Source organism: Pteropus medius, unplaced genomic scaffold (genome assembly GCF_902729225.1).
Source record: "Pteropus medius unplaced genomic scaffold, Ma_sr-lr_union100, whole genome shotgun sequence".
NCBI classification, from domain to species: Eukaryota; Metazoa; Chordata; class Mammalia; order Chiroptera; family Pteropodidae; genus Pteropus; species Pteropus medius.
Genome location: NW_024347791.1, coordinates 13,153,065 through 13,165,064, shown reverse-complemented (window position 1 = coordinate 13,165,064; position 12,000 = coordinate 13,153,065). Strand labels below are relative to the sequence as shown.

At 36.7% G+C, this 12,000-nt stretch overlaps 1 protein-coding gene across 10 annotated transcripts in view; it reads left to right on the top strand.

Annotated features, from left to right (window-relative positions):
• PPP1R9A (protein phosphatase 1 regulatory subunit 9A) overlaps window positions 1-12,000 on the top strand; it is a 262,803-nt gene that overhangs the window by 201,868 nt on the left and 48,935 nt on the right. For all 10 annotated transcript variants that reach the window (XM_039878065.1, XM_039878061.1, XM_039878060.1 and 7 more), the window contains 4 exons: window positions 4,717-4,770; window positions 7,303-7,532; window positions 9,005-9,101; window positions 9,198-9,369. In XM_039878065.1, the coding sequence (XP_039733999.1) occupies window positions 4,717-4,770; window positions 7,303-7,532; window positions 9,005-9,101; window positions 9,198-9,369 (553 nt within the window). The remainder of the gene's footprint in view (window positions 1-4,716; window positions 4,771-7,302; window positions 7,533-9,004; window positions 9,102-9,197; window positions 9,370-12,000) is intronic.

Below are 12,000 nucleotides of genomic sequence, written 5' to 3'. Positions count from 1 at the left end.
TCAGTCTTCTAAGTTGAACACAGTGACCTGCGATTTTATTTATATCCTTCCATCCAAATTTTTTTCTCCAGTCCTAGATTCTCTGAAGCCCCAAAGTTCCAACAGGTATTTCAGGCTCTGTTTCCATTAACTAGTCTTGTTGACCTGCTCTCCCCGTAGTCACTCAGCATGACCAGTCTTGGGGTGATGTGCGAACTGTTGCACCTGAACTTTGGAAAGGTTATTGAACATGTGGAAGGAGAACTGCTCTAGAATAAGAAAACTTAACCTTTTACCAGATGTATTTCTCTTGTCAAGTCGCTTCAACTCTTTGGAAAGCAGTTTTCTCTTCCTCGTGAAATGGAGGTATCTCAGCCCCATCAGGCCCCCTTAGCCTGGATGGAGGGGTCCACAGTTGGGAGACATGACACGTAGGCTGAAGCCAAAGGTCATGTGACCTGGATATAGGAATAGGTGACTAGTTAGGCCGTCTGATGTTTCTCTCAGGGTGATCTGGGAACTTCTCTTAGGAGGTGGTATTTATTAATCTCCCTGTAGTAAGTGTTTTGAAGGTAGGCTCTGTGTCACATTCTTGTATCCTCAGTGACTGACTAGCATAGCACCTGGCACATACTGTCATTCAGTAAATGCTGGATGAATAATGATTGATGTATTTTTTCCTAAACTCCGCAAATAATAACAGCAGCCGATTGAGCAACACTTTGTATTTGGCATCAGAATCCCAGAGACTGCCAGAAGCGATCCATGGTTTCTAGCCAGACTAATACTTTCTCTTCTGGGTGCCACAGTGGTGACACATGCCCCAGGGTATTTGTGAGGTTTAAATGAAAAATGTATCCCAGAGCTGGTTCAGATTAGATTCATGGTGAAGGGAGAAACAGATAGAGGGAGCCAGACCTGGGATACTTTCCAGACCACCACCTGGAACCGGAAGAAGCCACGTAACTTCTGAGCCTCTTTCTCCGTGTGGCCAGTGAGGTTAACACTGAATGTCCTGCTCCCCTCACAGATTCGCTTGCAGTGATAAAAGAGGTGATAAAAAAGATAAAGGGTCCTACAAATGTAAGAAATTTAGTATTAATGGGAAGAACCATGGGCTGAAATTTGTAAAACCCGGCTTTGAAGCTTGTTAGCTCTGCAACTTAAGCTACTAAAACAGTGTGTTCCTCTTCAGAATGAAACGAGTTTGATTCGTTTATTTTTGATGCTTTTTCTGTTAATAGTGATGGATTTGTAGAAATTCTTATAATGTGCATACAGGATTAAAATAACATCTGTAATTTAAGGCCTTATGAGCACTAAGAAAACTTTGCACTAAAACTTTTGTCCACCTTTTGAGTCATGTCTGAATTTACACACTTTATTCTGCTTCCCTGTGTCTAAAGAATTTCACGGTGCTTAGTGACATGCCAGGCTTTTATCAGTGTTCTCCCCACACTGCTGAGTTCAGCTCTCTTCTGTTACCCATTTCGGTGAGGGTGGGATAACCGAAGACCAACTTGGCTGTTGCATAGTTTTACCTGGGTTTGTCCCACCCATCAGTGAATTAATCTAGTGAATGCATTCATAGGAATGAAAATGCTGGCTCGGGGCAAGAATTTCTACACTCTGTAACCATGATAACCATCTGTAGACTCTTCATTTCATAAACGACACACCTATAGTACTGGCAAGGACCTTGGCTTCGTCCCATCTAGCCCTCTCATTTTTCATATGGGCCCAGAGAAGCAGCTTGCTAGAGGCCACAGCGATTAAGCAAAGAAAATCCAATCTCAACAAGTTGCCTGCTGTATACTTTGTTACTCTACAGGGAGTTAAGCGCTGAGAAAATAAAATCCGGCACTTTGGCATAAGTGCAGCATTCCTCATAAAAACTTCTCTTTTGATTTCTTGCAACTCTTCAAATAGAACCAGAGGTATTCAGTTTATTTCAGATGTGACATTTTACAGCATTTAGCACCTTTAACTAAGAAGTAAAGTTGGGGTAATCATATTTGAGTTCTGATCATTCTTTCTTAACCTCGGCTAACTTTATAGAGGGCTGATTCTATGCGAGCCACTATGCTACAAGCTTTTCATAGGATATCTCATTTAATCTTACGATAAGGCAGGTTATATAACCCATGAGGAATTGTATTTTACAGGTGAGGAAAATGAAGGTAAGAGAACTTCAGTAATTTTCCAAAATCATATAGCTAGTACATGATAGACCTGAGATGAATTCGAGCAGTCCAACTTAACTACAGTTAAGTCCTCATTTAACGTCCTCGGTAGGTCCTTGGAACTATGGTGAAATGATTAACGAAACAATTTTACAACAGGCTAATTGTTATACCCACGATTTAAGTTCCTAGGGCATTTCATCATTATAATGGAACGATGTTGAATGAAATGGACATTATTTGAGGACCTGCTCTGCTCTTCACACTGGACACATGGTAGAAGGAACAAGGAGTGGATCTTCTTGTCAACAATTTCAAATACTTTGAACTCACCTAGACACAGGGATTTGCTGGGTGCTCAAGTGCGTTCCCACCGAAGTGCAAGATCTCCATGGAAAATAATTCCTTATAGTTGTGTGTGTGTGTGCGTGTGTGCGCGTGCGTGCATGTATGCATATATTTCTTTTATATATAAATAATGTATCATGTCTAACATCTAAGTACTTTTGCCGTTTTTCATTTTTTTAGTTTATACTGGTGGGGTAGACTATCACTAAGATTTATTAGAAGAAGAAAGAGTTATCTTCACAGCATTGTTCACATAGCAGCTCTTTAATGAATACCTATTGAATTAGTCTTTATTTTCTAAGGAAAATGGCACTGGATCAGAAACCAAAAGATCCAGGTTCTAAGTCCTGGTTTTAACAGCAGTTCACTGTGAGAACTCGACCAGGTCAGTTTTCAGCTATGAGCCCTGGTTTTCCAAGTCCAGAAGTGTAAGGATTTGTGATTCTGCAGTTGTGTGTTGAGTGTGGGGCCCACACTTGGGCATGTCAGGTTGGGTTGCCTGGCATTGTCGGGTCCCAAAAGATTCATTGAGACTAGGATGCTTCCTCTCTAGAGACTGTTGGAGCACAGAGGCCCCTGGGAACCAGTGAGGGTGAAGGGAGCAAGAGTCACGTCAGCGAGACTGCAGGAGTGACTAGATCTGAAAGTGGGAAAGGAAGAAAAGTGATTTGAGTGGGGCAGAATCAAATATAAAACAGTTTCAAGATCACCCCTCAGGACGGCGAGCAGCAGCAGAGCTGTAGCCGTGTAGACCACAGGACCTTAAACACAACAGGAGCCCTGAAAGCATCAAGGAGGGAGCATTTTGCAAGAAGCTTGGGAGCTCTCATGTTCTGGGCTTTTATTCATCAGCATCTAAGGGTGTTGAATAAACCTGTCCTTGATTCTGACTTCTTTCCCTCTTCACCCTTCCTACATGCCCCTCCTAGCCAGGTAAAAACCAAGGAAATGCAGGTTGCCAACCAAAGTGAGAGCCGAGGCTTCTGAGGTTTTGTAATCGCCAAAGGTTCCTGTCTCTATCCTTCTGTCAGCTGACTCACCTTTTTTCTGATAAGACCTTAGACTTATTTGATTACAGTAATATTAGAAGTTCACAGTCCCTCTTGTATAATTCGAAATTCAGAATGGTCTGAAAACAGATTTTTAAAGTAATTTTGTGGCAAACTCATTTGGGAGTAAACCTAACCAAAACTGATAGATGCTATTTACAGTCTTTATATACCTCACTTAGTGGGAGTAGTCATATGTTTGGTGGCAGAAATATTCATGTGTTTGATTACAAACTGTCTCCACAGGCCCTGCTGTGGGTATACTCGATTTATGAAAAATGCATCTTACTACCTTTCTGAAATTGGAAGAATTCTCAATTCCAAAAACATCTGGCCCTGAGGATTTCAGAGAAGAGATTGTCAAGCCATAAATTGTTTTCTGTAAATGTTGGTGTATTTATTCATCCCTTAAGGAAATGAATATTTTGTCCTTCTTCCTTTACAGAAAAAAAACAAACAAAAACAACAACAAAAAAAACCAAAGTGGCGAGGAGGGGAGATGCAAAGTAAATATAAATGGGGGTTCTCATGCTAATAAATTGTAGCTGAAGCTTTTTGGGGTTTAGGTCCTCAATAGGAGTAGATATTTTGGAAGACAGAAATGTCGATCTTTACCTCTCCTGCAATTAAAAATAAAATAAACACAGATTTCGCTGTGGAACTGCATCATCCTTGTCTCCCTTTGCAGCAGCCTGAGCTGTGAAGAGCTGCTCAGCGTAGCGTGTGCGTGACTCGCGGTTCGATAGCGCCACCTTCCTTCCAGGTTTGGAATCGAATCTTCACTCTGCCACTGGCCGACTTGCCTGCTTAAGCTGCTCATTCCACAAGACTGCAAGGAAACAATTCCTTGACTCTCAGATCATAAAGGAAAAGAGCGGCAAAGGGGGCAACGAAATGTGTTTTCTTCTCTTTGGTCCCCGAGCAATTAAATTTATAACCTAATCTGATGTTAAGGAGTGTGGGCCACAAACCCTGTGTTTAATCAGTTTACACCTAGTGAGTCATTGTACACCCTAGACATTTGAATTTACAACCTGCTGCATTGCAGCACTTTTCTAGGCCTTCTGCAATGTAATATGATATTATTCTAGTTGCTGAGGCTTTAAAAATATAGATACACTTTCATAGTTCGGATTTTTTTTCTTTTCAATTTTCAGTTGCAAATCAAACATGCAGTTACAGAAGCAGAGATTCAAAAACTGAAGACCAAGGTAAGCACCAATCAATATATGGTGTTTGAAATTGTCCTTTTTAAGCTTCGGATGCTATGAATAAATTCAACCCTAAGACTAAAAGATTTGTTCCCGTGCATTTAAAAGAATACAGATGTGAGAGATTCAGTTCCACTGTTAGATGCATGGAGAAACCTGCTAGTGAGAGCATGTACCCCTGAGAGGTAAGCACCGCCATACCCCTAAGGGAAAATAGCACAGTATTTTAAAAATACGTATTTATACATATGCGGTTCCCTCTGACTTTTCCTCAAAAAGTGAACATATTCAATGGTTCAAGCATCCAAATTATGTTTTGACCACTAATTCCTTAAGCACAAGCTACTATACTGTATCTCTTTCTCTTTGTTTATCTTATTTCAAATGAGTTTAATCATTTATTTTTACCTTATTCATCAGGAACTGTATTCTAACATAGAACATTATTTTTATAGAAAATATTTCCAATTTCTAATCATTAAAAGCTGTAAAATTTAATATGATATGCGAATAATTGCTCTTAGGTACCAGATGCTATTGGAAATTTTTAGTTCTTTAGTTCACATGATTGAAATTTGTGGAAAAAAATAGGTCATGATGAAAGGGTGTGTATATTTTTAGTTCATATATAATATAAGGCAAGATTCAAAGGGCATTTTTATTTGACAAATTGTAAGGTACTTGTAAATTCCTAGAATTGTGTCTAGTTTTATCGAATATGTAATTTCAGAGATTTAAAAAGGTCTTTTGAATTACTTTTAAAACAATATTCTTTATTGTTTTTGTGGTCTTTTAAAAATGAAGACATAATCCCTCCTCCACCACTACGATCTGTTTTCCTGTTCACATTGAACATTTGTTTTGCTTTTTCCATGTGTTTTAAATGGAGATGAATTAGCAAGGCTATTTTGGTTAAATGGTATTCCCAGCTAATAACTCTGTAGCTCTTTAGTCAAAACATGTCTATACATCATTCATGGTGTCAGCCAAGCTCTGTGAATAATAATTTTTAAATTAGTAGTGGTTGGTAAATAAAGAACTTCGAGCACAGAACACTGCTTAATAAAAGATGCAGTAAAAACCAGTCCAAACCAGTCCTGTTTAAAATTGCTTTTGTTCTTTGACATAGAATGGAAGAATCGAAGACTTTTAAAAATTGTTGGTTACAATCAGGGAAAAAGATTCCCATTTGATTGTAAGTGCTTTAACAAAGCTTATGTTTTAGACTAAACATTTAATTCTAGAAATTAATATTTTATATTTTTCTCATTTTTGTTGTAGCAGATAATATACATAGAATAGCTTACTTTACTATGCCTCTATATCTATAGTGATAACAGAATTATTAATTTTGAAATGTTTTTGACTACTTTTTTACTTTGCAATCTGTTTTGCAAATGTCTTTAGTTTAAAATATACGTAAAACATATATATTTTTTTCATTTGCTGAATGCTTTGTGATTTTGGAATATCTTAGATTTTGAAAATTGATAGCTTATAATGACTGCATCCTTCAGAACTTTAAAGGGGGCATGTGAAATAGATGAAGCACTAATTTAAAGATCAGACCGTTAGTCTGAATAATGACCTTTGACCCATCGCCTAAAGGCTCAATCAGCCTTGAGTTTCTGCAGAAATGAGGGTGTTAGACTAGTATACTATCTATTCCTAAGAGTCTCTAGAAGCAGAAACCACAAGTAGCTGCCTTTTCGTTTTATTGAAGAGATTTAAATTAATTTATCAATAATTTATATTTTTATTTAAACACTGTCTTTATAATTTTATGCAGATTGGGGTTTATAAGGATCAGAACAGTGCAGCAAAATAATGAGCTACAGACTATGCATGTCGATTGAAATAAAAGATGTAATAATATCATCAAAGAGGATAAAAACAAAGTAAAAATAACTAACATTTATCATATTATTATGCCCGAAGAGCTGTTCCAATTACACTGATATTAGAGAACTTCAGTTACTTGCCTAAAGTTGAAAGGCAGTAGTGGCAGAGCTGGGGTTCAAATCTAAACTGAATGACTCCAGAGTCCCCTTCATAACTAGAAGGCCACACAGTGCTTCTGCCCCTCTCTTCTTCCCAGTTTGCCTCCCTGTTCCCTCTTTAGTTAATTTATTTACATGTAACTATATGTAAAAAACAAAACAAAACAAAAACAAAAAATTCTGAAAGAGAGCATATTGAAAATCATTGGTTAGAATCAAACTCTCAAATGTTTACTGCTCAGAGAATTTCATGCCATATAGTGTGATGGAAAGATCATGGGAGTTGGAATCAAACGCATGTTTTATCGTTTATCCAGTGTGTGACCTTGGGCAAAACAATTCACTTTTCAAGACTTCCATTTTATAATCAATGAAATAATGAAAATAATAACTTACTCTTCTCATCTCACGGTGTTTAGTGATTGAGTATATGTAACAATTGAATTTAATCCAAAATATGCTATAAAAATGTAAGGGATTTTTGCTACAGAAGTACCCAGATTATCTTTGCCTTGACATTTTCTTTATCTAGCTGCAAGCAGCAGAAAATGAGAAAGTGAGATGGGAACTAGAAAAAAACCAACTCCAACAGAATATAGAGGAGAATAAAGAAAGAATGTTGAAGTTGGAGAGCTACTGGATCGAGGCACAAACGTTATGCCACACAGTCAATGAACACCTCAAAGAGACTCAAAGCCAGTATCAGGCCTTGGAAAAGAAATACAACAAGGCAAAGAAATTGATCAAGGATTTTCAACAAAAGTAAGCGGCTTCTGATAACTAAAGAATGGTTGCGTGCGTTTAAAGAAGGTTTATATTCAGTAATTTGGTAATATCTGGTGGGACAGAAAAGATGGCCTAAGAGGTATTCCTCTAAAAAGCATAGTTAAAGCAAAAACAGGCATTAAGTTTTGGAAATCATTCTATCATTTTTTGTAGGAGATTATATTGTGTTTATTTTACCATTTTTTGGTTACCAGTTACCTCATGGATTTTTTTCGATAGTTAATCATTGATAGCAACTGTTAAAACATTCGAGTCTTTATTCTTTTTGAAACATCTGGGTGATTCAGAAGCAAGAAGCCCTACTGATTCATGCAGAATGACTATTGGACATAGTACATGCAGAGCAGGAGTGGGGGCCTTGCTGAGGCTCTTTCTGTCTCTGTTATAATCAGTAACTTCAGAATTTTCCTGCTATAGATACTCTAAATATTGACTAGCAAGACCCCTTGCCCCAGCACTTCACCGCAGTGAGAGAGACCATCACCACATTCTGCTCTTGAATTTCAGCAGTGCTTTCTGAGATAATGCTGCTTTGCTTCCATCTGTTGGATCTTGGTCTAATTTCAGGGATGCTGACCAGGGAGATCTTGGCTGGATATTTTTCATCAGTTAGTTCTGGCTAGCGAAAACAGTAAGAAGTAATGCCAGTACCTCTGGTCTTCCATGCCAATCCTTAGAAGCTAAGAATATATGTAAGGTTCATTATAGCTCTGTTATTTCCTGGAAATAATATTTGTAATATTTAAAAGAGATTGCTATAAAAAGTTTATTGTTAAAAAGGGGGAAATTGTTCTTTGTGATCGTGAATTCAGTACATTAGTATTTTAACTCTTCTTTTCAAAAATATCATATTTAACTAAATTTCATGTAAACTTTTATGATAAGTTTTGCTAAATTCGTATATTATATTACAGGCTCTCAAAATGGAGATATTTCCCTTTCTTTCCATATTATTCTCTGGTGTATAAGAGACAGTTCTCCCTCAGTTTTTCTGGCCCACCCAACCCCTTTCCACTGTCAGTCACAGGGAGCAGTCTTATTATAATTATATTTTTTAAACTCTTACCATCCAGTTCCATCAGTTTGCTAGATATATTATTTTGTAAATGTGGAATTGTATCTACCTGACATGTAATTATCACCACTAAATTACCCAAGGTGGGTCATTAGTTCATAAGCTCCTGTCTAATTATGTTTGGGTGCTCTAGAATCAGGAGCCATAAATGAAAATCATATTAAGCAGAAGCAAAGCACTTTACTTTGCGATGCATTAAAATGTTTTATTTGATTTCATTATTATATACCTTTTCTCTGTGATTGAGTTTTATTTATTTAAATAGCGATCCAGTTATTTATCAGTGAAGTTTATTGCTTCCAGTAAGAATTTTCACATCTTGCCTCATTTATTAACTATTTGATGTGATCAGATCTATTATTTACTTCTTAAGAGAACTAGATTTCATCAAAAGACAAGAAGCAGAAAGAAAGAAAATAGAAGATTTGGAAAAAGCTCATGTCGTGGAAGTCCAAGGCCTGCAAGTACGGGTGAGTTCTGTGCTCAAAGCCACCAAATAATAGGATGGTTTTGCCTAGTACTTGGAGAGGAGTGCTGGTTTTATAAATGGATGTATTTTTCCTTAGATTAGAGATTTGGAAGCTGAGGTGTTCAGGCTACTGAAGCAAAATGGGACCCAGGTTAATAATAACAACAACATCTTTGAGAGAAGAACATCTCTCAGTGAAGTCTCCAAAGCGGATAGCGTGGAGAACTTGGATGTCAAGCAGACCTCCTGTCAAGATGGCCTAAGTCAAGGTTAGTTTAACCTAACCACAAAAATCGCTCTTCATGACTATACAATTTAGTCGTAATATTCTTCTTTTTCTTAACCGGAAATTTAAAAGTTGAAAAAGTCTTCCTGCCATGGGAAAGAAGAAAAGGCTTATCAGAATAGAAATGTATCATTTAGCACTTGTTTTATCAAAAATAAATGTTTTGATGTAAAGAAATAACAAAATTCCAACTTAAGATAAGCCAAATATTATTTTAAAACCGTTGCATATTGATAGACTTAATATAATACCTTAAAGTGATAGTTTTATTCTATCTAGGGTGAGCTATACTACTTATGTATTAATGAGTAAGGCTTAAAAATTTTAAACCACTAAAGATCTTTTTTATGACATCAGAAGGCTGACTACCTACTTCCAACATTTAGAATTCATTGACTTAAGAAATTCTACATAAGTTTTGTGCTTTTACAAACTTGGTGTCATATATGTACTTTTCATTCTTTCCTGTCAAAGACCAAATAACACCAGAAACGCTGGAAATGTTTTTTATATAAATGGTTGTCTTCTTTCACACACCAACTATAAAAAAATCACTGATTTTCTCACGCACACACACACCCATATGTAAATTGTTTGTAGATGAATGTGAATGAACACTTTAACCTCTATAATATATTTTTAAATTAGAAAATGTGTAAGAACCTGTAATGATAAATACACACCAGAATATAAAACTTTTGGTTTCATCTTTTAAAATAGCTACCTAGGGAAAAAAAAAAAAGATAAATAAATAAATAAAATAGCTACCTGGTAGTTCTTGGAAAAAGAGAAAATAACAGAATGCTGTGCAGCAGCATTGTCATGAGAGGGCTGACAAGTCACAGGCAGTGACTGGACACGCAGTGAAGCTCTATTTACTGATAAGTCATTTAATTATTTGATGTTCAGTCTCACATATTCAAATGTATCCAAGGAGTCTGTCCTCATAAACAAGTGTTTAGATCATATCGATAACTTTTAGAACTAAACTCTTAGCCATTAAAAATTAAAAGTACTGGAAATCTTCATTTGAAATTAAAGCAATATGTAGAGATTTGAGACCATTCACTTCAGTCTATATCTTTTTGTGGGGTTTTCCCTTAATAAGATATAATCTGTAATTACCACCTCCTGGGCACCTTAAATTAGAGCATTTAGCTCCAGCATGACCGTTAACTAGAGCACTGTGATTTCAGGAAGGTTGTTCAACTTCTCGGGGGTGGTTTTACTATGTATAATATAAAAATAGTAACATTTCTTTTTTCTCCACCCTAAAGGGTGTTTTGAGGCTATATGGCATAGTCTGTGAGGGGGCAGGAGGAAGCAATTTTATTATAGCTTTTATAGAATTACAATATTTACATCTCTGTAAGATTGATTTCTAAAGAAAAATTTCAGAAATCAAATTTTTTATGTCTTCGACTATTTTGATTCTTAAAATTAATTGTAGTTTATGATAAATATGTGTTCCTGCTGTGGCATGCATGAAGTATGATCAGTAACCAGTAGCTTTCCAGAGTCTAGTTCCTTTCTGTTCATTTCATTCAGTTCAGAAATCTGTATCTTGTCAAACATATAATTAATGGTATTTATTAAATTATATGACTACAGAAGATCAAAAAACTATATTATTAACATGCTGATTTGGATCAAAACCTTATATTTCTCCTGAACCCTTTTTCTCTTCTACACCCTCTGTTTTGCCACGTAATTATCAGTTTCCCTAGCAACACTGTCCGTTCACAGTGAGATGCGGAGAGTACTAATTCTTACTGAAACCAGTGCATGCTTGCGCAGTAGAGGTAGAATCAGTCATCTCAGACATTAGTAGTATACACATCAAGTGGCGCTCTTCCAGTTTTGCTGCTGAGGACAGTCAGTGAAAAATCTCCTTGAATTTCAGTTGCTTGATCACATAAACTAAATGGCTTGGTCAGTAGCTAGACAGCAATGCTCTGGAAAGCACTTTTCTAAATTGATCCTTTGCTTCTGTTGCTAGGGAACGCTGAAGTACTAGAGGTTTAGAAGAGGAAATAAAACTGTGGACCAAACACAGGCCATTTGGCATTTAAGGATGCTCCCTCTAAACACATACCTTTTTGCAACAGGATGGTGCAGCAGATGCAGTCAGTTCCACTAGTTCCTGCCCCTTAGACACAGTCCTCTGCCTCCCCACCTCCTGTGGACTGTCCAGGTCTGATTTGCTTTCCAAACTGAGCCCACTCAAGTATCTCATTAAATTTTTGATTATACATACAAGTTTATTATTTAATATGTTCTAATACTTTTTCTTATATAAAGCAAATGTAACAATTATTTTTTTCACCAAGAGCCATAATAAACCTTAAGTCCCTTCTAGTGTACACCAGTGTGCTAGTCAAGTATTATTTTATGTGTTCCAGGATGTGAAAAATAATGATTTTGCCCTACTGCCATGTTTCGTGTGTGTCATTTCTTAATGACCAAGTAATTCTGGTCTACCTTATCCAAGTGCCCTGAAATGACTAGGTATGTCTGTGGCTGCCCAGCTAGTTAAGTCAGGATTAGACTAAGAGCAGAGAACAGGCATATCAGAGAGATCTTGGTAGGAAAAAAAAAGGGTTCTAGTCTTAGT